The 8,346-nt window shown below is 31.4% G+C and overlaps 1 protein-coding gene across 7 annotated transcripts in view; it reads left to right on the top strand.

Annotated features, from left to right (window-relative positions):
* Nckap1 (NCK associated protein 1) overlaps positions 1 to 8,346 on the top strand; it is a 110,556-nt gene that overhangs the window by 46,055 nt on the left and 56,155 nt on the right. For all 7 annotated transcript variants that reach the window (XM_048808133.1, XM_048808130.1, XM_048808128.1 and 4 more), the window contains 3 exons: positions 1,558 to 1,695; positions 2,390 to 2,438; positions 6,661 to 6,817. In XM_048808133.1, the coding sequence (XP_048664090.1) occupies positions 1,558 to 1,695; positions 2,390 to 2,438; positions 6,661 to 6,817 (344 nt within the window). The remainder of the gene's footprint in view (positions 1 to 1,557; positions 1,696 to 2,389; positions 2,439 to 6,660; positions 6,818 to 8,346) is intronic.

The following is an 8,346-nucleotide window of genomic DNA, read 5'->3' as shown; positions in this document are numbered from 1 at the left end:
TCCCTCCCTCCCTTCCTCCCTCCCTCCCTTCCTTCTTCTTAATGTTTGCATAATTCTATTACCAAAAACAAGGTAAGCAAAAGAAATGAGATCACAAGTTACTTTCAAACTTGGTATATGTGAAACATAAAATGAATTTTGTGTTTGGATTTGTGTCCATCCTGAAGATATCTCATTATATACATGCACATATTACAACCTCTTTGTCCCAAATCTGAGACACTTCCAAACCCAAGCATTTTTGAAAAAGAATAGGAAGCCTGTACTTAAAAATTTATATATGTTTTATGTCTAGGAGTTAGTTGACTAATTAGTTTGAAAGAGGCTGGTAAATGGCATAACTTTTAAAGTAAAAACCATCAGCATTATGGATTGAGGTGTCAGATAAATTGAAATGCTCAGCGTGTCATGGTCAGCTCACACCACTCTGATTTTGGTGGTACTTTTTCTTACCTAAAAGTCTTTTCCTTACCTCTCTTTTTTCTCTCTCCATCCATTTCTGATTTTTCCCTAATCATGCACAGCCTGTTTTTATTTGGCCATTTCAAATTTCATTATTTCTTTTGCTGGGTGATTCAAATTTCCTTAAATGTTATTTTGCAGTCTTTTAAAATTCTCTGTAGCCAGTAAATTGTATTCAGCATGTAGTATATTATCAATAAACACTTAGAATTGTTCATTTGAATCAGATCAGTTATTTCATAACTATGATTTTCCTGATGTTCCATGATACTCAGAATTTTGATAGACTATTATACATCTGCTAGGATTTTAAAAAATTAAAATCACATAAATGAATTTTAAAAACATTTTTGTTGGCTACATCAGAATCACTATGTGGATCTTAGCAAAATGATTGATTCTGGGATTCTACTCCTAAAATTTAGTTTGTTAAATTTTAGATGGAGGTGTGGATTCTCTGAACAAATTCACCTAGCAGTTTATTTGTGAACAAATTAAAGAATCACTGTACGGAATTTTTAGGAAGCAAAGATGAATAACAAGGATAGTTAGAAAAGCAAGCAAGAAACAAATGAGATAAACATTAAATATCTTGATGATAAAGCTATAGTTAACAAAGTAGACATTAAGTAATTTATTAAGATAGAGTACAGTGGATTATTTTTATAAGGCATTATTTGAAGAAATACAGAACATGTTAAGCTTTCTTAATACTTGGGCATATAATCTTTAAAGTCTTTTTCTTTTTTAGTGGGAATTATCAGACTAGAAACTTTCACTTTGTGAAAGAATGGCAGTTGATCTCTGTCTCTTGAAATAAAGATCCCAAAGTTTACACAGATTTTAACCTCAAAGAAAGTAACAGTATTTCCTGAGTGAAGCTCTTGCTCAGAAATGTAAAATCTACGTAGCTTTTGTAGAATTAAAAAAAAAAAAAAATGTAATGGAGGGACGTCCTAACCCAACTCAGAAAGCTTCATAATTATGTTCTGTTTTATAAAGGTAGAGTTGGAAAGGCACAGCAAGTTGTAGCTGAAATTTAATTGAAAAAGAAAAAGAATTATTCCTCAACTAACTTTTTCCTCTTTTAATTAGTCTCTTTCAGATGCACTAATTTCTCTTCAGATGGTATATCCTAGAAGGAATCTTTCAGCTGATCAATGGAGAAATGCCCAATTATTAAGTCTCATCAGTGCACCTAGTACAATGCTTAATCCTGCACAGTCTGACACTGTATGGTTCTATTTTTCTCTTTTTGAGTGAAAATAAGTGTTTTTTAAAAAAATATTTAACAATGTTGTTGAAACTTTTAAAGTTAGAATTAGACTATCAGCAAAGTTTATTATAAATTGCTCATTAAATCCTACTCTTTTGATTTTATATTTCAACAAAAACCGATGTAAATTTAATATGACTAATAGTTTATGTATTTGTCTTTTGAAATTTGTTTTAAATATCTTGATGATATCATGGTAGAAAAATTGGAAGATATAGAAAAAAAATCAGCTCAAATTTTACTAAGTAGATAAAATCAATATTCTATTATATTTCTTTTCAATCATTTATCTGTATATATGAACATAGAGAGAGCATCCAAGCACAAATCTCTTTTCAGTTGACTAAAATTTTCTTTTGGAATAATGTAAACTCTGAAATAGGCTTGAAAAATTGGGGAGTTGTTATCTACTAGACTGAAGAAAATTTAGGAACAGTATTTTTAACAAGAGAGTTGAGCGTGTGCATATATAAAAGGGGCACACTTCTCCCATTATTGACTGCAAATCTACATGTAGATTACATAGCTTTATTCAGTTTTTCAAATTTGTTGTGGTACTTGATGCAAGAATTGAGGAAGAGAGGAGAGTAACTCAGTATGAAAATTTTTGAAGAATTTCTTTTAACCACAAATGTATATTCTCTTCTTAAGATGCCTTGTGAATATCTTTCTTTGGATGCAATGGAGAAATGGATCATCTGTAAGTAAAAAAGTTAGTTTTGGGGATTACCCACTAGGTTTTAAGTTTTGGAGAAAAGAGGTAACATGTCTTACCTCTGTGCTTTCCACTATGCTAAACCACTTACATGTACTTTATCTCTTTCAGTCCTAATATTGATCCTGTCATAATGTAGATAGCCTATATTATAGGTGAGGAACCCAAATCTTAGGCTACATAGCTGGTGAGTGGCAAAGACAAAGTAAGAGTCCAGGCTGACACCAAGGCTCATGATCTACTTTATGTTGCCTTTTCAATGTGACTTTCAACACTAAATGTTTGTTTAGCTTTTTTTTTTTTTTTTTTGTGCTGGGATTGAACCCAGGGCCTTATACATTCAAGGCAAGCATTCTACCAACTGAGCTATATCCCCAGCCCTTTGTTTTGCCTTTGCCTTTAGTGAGTTTTTTTGGATGGCATCTATTCAGTTAATGTTTTTGGTTTTCATTTACTTTCGTAAATATAAATATTGCTTATCTATTTGACAGTTTGATGAATGAGGGGTAAAATTATTAATTTTTGCTATAGAAAGCTTGCAAACTATGAGGAGAATGGACAGTGTGGCACAGAATGGGAATTGTTATAATATGGTTAAATTTCATCTTCCCACTCCTCAGGCTTACTGCCAAAGGGGAATAATTTTGAGCAGTTTTTATTTTATTTCTTGTAGCACTTTGTTTCTTGGTTTATTAACTTTTAGATAGATTTTGTTGACTTTTTAATTTTCTATAGTTCTTTGTAATTGCTATATTTTTTATAGTTTTTTATTTTCTGTAGTTGTCTTTAACTTTTTGGATTGATACTTTTTTTTTTTTTTAAGGAGAGAGAGAGAGAGAATTTTTTAATATTTATTTTTCAGTTTTCGGTGGACACAACATCTTTATTTTATTTTTATGTGGTGCTGAGGATCGAACCCAGCGCCCTGCGCATGCCAGGCAAGCACATTACTACTTGAGCCACATCCCCAGGCCTGGATTGATACTTTAATAAAATAATATACAAAATTGGTGGTATTTCTAGAAAAATGAAATAAAAAGACATAGTTTTGATTATTAGATTCTGTTTACTCTGACAATTAGATTAGTGGGTTTCTATTTAGAAATCATTGTCAAATTTTATGAAAAATTTAAATTCTCATAATTTGTATGCTTTTTATAATGGACTGGCACTTTGAATAGCAATATTTTTGAGTATATAAAAGGAAGAATTTAACACATACCACCTGTTCTTAGCCATTTTTTAGTTAATTGTATTTTTTTATGGGCTTATGATATATTTTCTTCTATAAATATAATTGAGATTTCCATGTTTTGTCTGTCATTCAACTTAAAAAATAAAACAGTGGTTAAGTACCATTGAGTTTAATCCCCGAAATCAAGGGGAAAAGAAAAATGGATGGGCAAGATACCTCACTGGTTCTTACTGTGTCACTAATTTATACACATATCTATCCAGAGAGATTGTTTATGCAGTACTGAGGACAAGAACGTTTTTATTTGCCAGAAAATATCTTTTATGACAAAAAGTCAGTTTCCAGTAGTTTCTACACTAAGTTACTGTTCTTTCTCTAGTTTCTTACCGGTAATTGGACTAAATCTGTTGCTTTGATCTGAGGTTTCAGAACTTAATATCTATAGAATTGGGTACTGAAAATCAGCTTTTGAAATATTTCTTTTGCTCAAATGTGTAGTGGTTCTTAGTTGTTTTCTGTTTATGGATATCTGACTAAAGAATGGTGTTGATAAGTAGAGTTAACTATCATGGCTGACCTTTGGCATTATGTAGGATTTTTTCCCCACCTCATTCTCTGTGAATGCTCATTGTAATGAACAGGGAAGTGGGTCAGGAAATGCGCAGTAACCACAGTTGTCAAAGCAAAGAACAGTCACTCTGTGTTTTGCTTTTTTTTTTTTTTTAATATTTTATATATATCTATATATGTAGATATATAGATATAATTTTAGTTGGGGATGAATCTTTATTATTTATTTATTTATATGGGGTGCTGAGAATCAAAACCAGTGCCTCACATAAGCTAGGCAAGTGTTCTACCGCTGAGCCACAACCCCAGCTCTGTGTTTTGCTGTTTTTATATATTTCAACCTTGAACGGAACTACTGCAGAGCTTAAGAGTTACCTCAAACTTAGTATGAATACCCACAGTTTGATTTTCTTTTAATACTCCACTTTCTTTATAGCTTTGCAGTAGATTAATTCAAAGTGTGGTTCCTAAACCGGCAGTGTCAACATTACCTAGGAACTTCTTATATGTGCAGAATCTTGATCTCCATTTAAGACCTCCTGAATCAGAAACTCACTGAATAGGAACCAACAATCTTGTGATTTAATAAACTTCTCTAAGTGATTCTAATGTAAGCTGAAGTTCAGGAATCACTATTTTGGATTATAGCTTGGGGCCAAGAGTTATGGAAGATCTCAAACTATTTGAAATGTAAAAAAATTATCCTAATGTTCTTTACAGAGTCTACTCTTGCTATATTGGTTGGACTTGGGAAACTCTTTGGGATTGATTTCCTTTTAATCTGTAGACTCTGGGATTATTAATTCCTGTCTCTTTTTATTTAATTGATAATCCATTTTCATCTCTTTTATGTTCAAAGATTTTCTCCAACTTTCTTGTCTACTCTTGGCCTTCTGTTTTGTTCACATTTTTTATGGATATATATATCTTCTTTATTAGGATGTTGGTAGGGAAAGAAGATTAGTTTTTGGTGTAATTATCCTTCTCATTTTAGGCAGTCTAATTTAGATTCTTTTGCCCTTTTTGATTTTATTTTAAATAAATGCACATACTTAAATTTATAACCCATATCTTTTTTAAAAAAAACCAAAACAGAACCCTGTTACTTACAATATAAGTGATAAATTTTTTTTTTTTTCGTCAGTAGCAAATATTTTATAAATCTGAGTATGGCATCCTTCCATGAATTCTATATCCTTAGATTGAACCAACCCACTGATTGATAGCATTTTTAAAAAGTTGCATCTGTACTGAACATGTATAGAGCTTTTTCTTATCATTCCCTAAAAAATAAAATGTATTAATTTAGGATTTACATTGCATTTGATAATTATAAGTAAACTAGAGATGATTTAAAGTATACAGAGAATGTTTGTAGGTATATGCAAATACTGTACCATTTTACATAAGGCATTTGAGTGTTTGGATTTTGGTATTCTGGAGGGATCCTGGAACTGTTCCCCTGTATATAATAAGGAATGACTCTATAGAAACAGGTATAAGATATTGGTATGAGGGATTAAGGTAAAAATTCAGTATATAAAGTAAAAATATTTTACATTTCTATACACGTATTTGTTTTATTTAGTTGCATATCAGACCAAGTAATTGGCTTGCTTTTAGGGACCCAATGTATGAAAAAAAAATTTTATATTTTAAAAAATTTAATGGAGGTAAAAATATTTCAATATTTATAACACCACTGTATATACCTACTTAAATATGTTAACTTGCTTGCATAATTGCCCTTTAGGAAAGTTGAGCTACGGAGAAAAAAGATAAGTTTTGTGTCAGCAGATTTTGTGTTAAAGTGTGTTAATGTTTGTACAGCTACAATGCAATTTGGTAGTTTATAAAATGGGAGTGACTTGAAAATCACGAGGAAATCTCACAGAAAATGGGACTGGTTTGTAACTGGCCCAGCATAAAACCTTGAACATGTATAGTACGTACTAAGTAAATGTTGAATGATTGAAAGATGAGGTCTTATGTCTTACTATAGATAGGACATCAATGAGCATAATAGAATTATACATTTGTGTAGGATTTCAGGATTAGGTAATAGAAGGTAAAAGATAATTGAAATTCAGATAATAGAGAGTAGCTTAGTACATTGAAAGAATATTTGTCCCTGAAAAATGTTTTATTAAAACGACTTCATTCATAATTCCAGAAATGACATTTTTTTTTCCTCTTGTTTATTAGTGTGGGTCTGAAGAACTGATTTTGCAAAATACAGAAAATTATAATTGGGAAAGAAAAATATTGTTTCATTCATATACACACACACACACACACACACACACACACACACACACAAACACACACGTCATCTTAAAAGCCTCAGGTGATTGTGGTTATGTTTCAGGGTCTTTAAAAAGTTACACTGTGACTGAAAGAACATGTTTTACATTTTGTATTTGCTTTTCTTTTTATTTAAAGTTGGCTTTATTTTGTGTCATGGGATCCTAAATACTGATGCTACAGCACTGAACCTTTGGAAGCTAGCTCTTCAAAGTAGCTCTTGCCTCTCTCTCTTCCGGGATGAAGTTTTCCACATTCACAAAGCTGCAGAAGATTTATTTGTAAACATCCGAGGGTATGGCACTTTCAATTAATTTGTCTTTTTTGGAAAAGGGTTGTGAATGGATTATCTTTCCTAAGTAAGATGTAGCCTGTATCATGTTAGCATAATTTTTAAAAACAACTTGCTGAGGGCAGAATAAGATGGTATAGGCTACAACTTCCTGCAGGATGTAGTCCCAGCCAGTTGTTTTTTAAAAAACTATGCTGATATGGTATTGATCATATTTTGACAGATACCGCCATAGGTTAAAAATTTAAAAAAGAAATCTAGCATTCCTGCCCTTTAAAAAACTTGTATTCTAGAGAAGGAAAGAGGTGTCTTCTTGTAAATCATACATATATCATATTACTGAAAGCATCATATATGTTTTTAAAAGTTTGAAATTTTTAGAAGTGTTATTTGAGAATAGAAGGTATTTATAAAAGTAGTGGAAGCAATACAAAATGATTTCACTAGATTATAATAATCATAAAAGTTAGACTACTGTAATAGGAAGTCATGTTTCCTTATAGTAGAAGTTAACCCAAGTGATTTATTTTCATTTAGTTCCTGTAAAGTCAATAATCCTCTGAAGTTTATGTCATGAAAATTTTTAATGCCTTCATTTCTTTCCATTTGAGTTCTATAGCCAGTATTATAAAAAGTCAAGTTGAGCCATACTTTGTAATAATTATAGAATCTTTTGAACTATGGAGCTTCTGAAAAATCCTGGATCCCCTTTACTTATTTTGAATAATTGTATTGGCCTGCTAACTCCAGATAAAAATGAAATTTGTCTGCAATTATTTCACATCCAATTTAATAATGTCTCAATGAAATTGAGATAAAATAAAACTTCTATTATTTTAAAATAAAGATGTGTCTAGCATTGTGTAAAACTTGTATAAAGATTCTAGTAATTATTGAATAGTAAAGATGTGTTTAGTATTAGTAGTTTAAGCCACTGTATATCTCAAATTTTAGTGTGCATAAGAATTACCGTGGAAAACAAATGAAAATCTAGGTCCTTGGGCATTTTATTTGACCTTTTATCTTTGTACCTTGGAGATGTTAAAGGAATTTGCCCTTTCCTCCTTAGGACTTTATTAAGGTTAAAAACTAGAAACAGAAAAATAAATACATCTTAGGTACATTGCTCAATGACTTTGCATGTGATTGCTCTTGTGTGTCCACCACCAAGACCAGGACGTCGAACATTTCTGTTATTCCTATATAATTTTGTGCCTCTTTCTGATCCATACTGCAGCTCCTAGACTTCCCTCTCCTTGCTCCATTCTCAAGTGACCACTTTCTGGCCTCTGTCACCATAAGTGATTCTAAGATTTTTTATGAAGTGATCTGTCAGTCATAAAGTGAGAAGTAGGGCCCTCTGTACTTTTCAGCTCTTGTTTTAGATGGTGGAATAGCCTAAATATTCTGTGTTATATGGGCCTTGTCATTTTCTAATTGATGAAAATTGAAAATCAGGAAACTTGTATTATGTCTTAGCATATTGATCACCTCTTTATGGAATCATTATATATATATATATATATATATAT

This window comes from Marmota marmota, unplaced genomic scaffold (assembly GCF_001458135.2).
Source record: "Marmota marmota marmota unplaced genomic scaffold, marMar, whole genome shotgun sequence".
In the NCBI taxonomy this organism is placed as follows: Eukaryota; Metazoa; Chordata; class Mammalia; order Rodentia; family Sciuridae; genus Marmota; species Marmota marmota.
The sequence above is the reverse complement of the archived record's forward strand: the minus strand, read 5'-3'. Positions and strand labels throughout refer to the sequence as shown.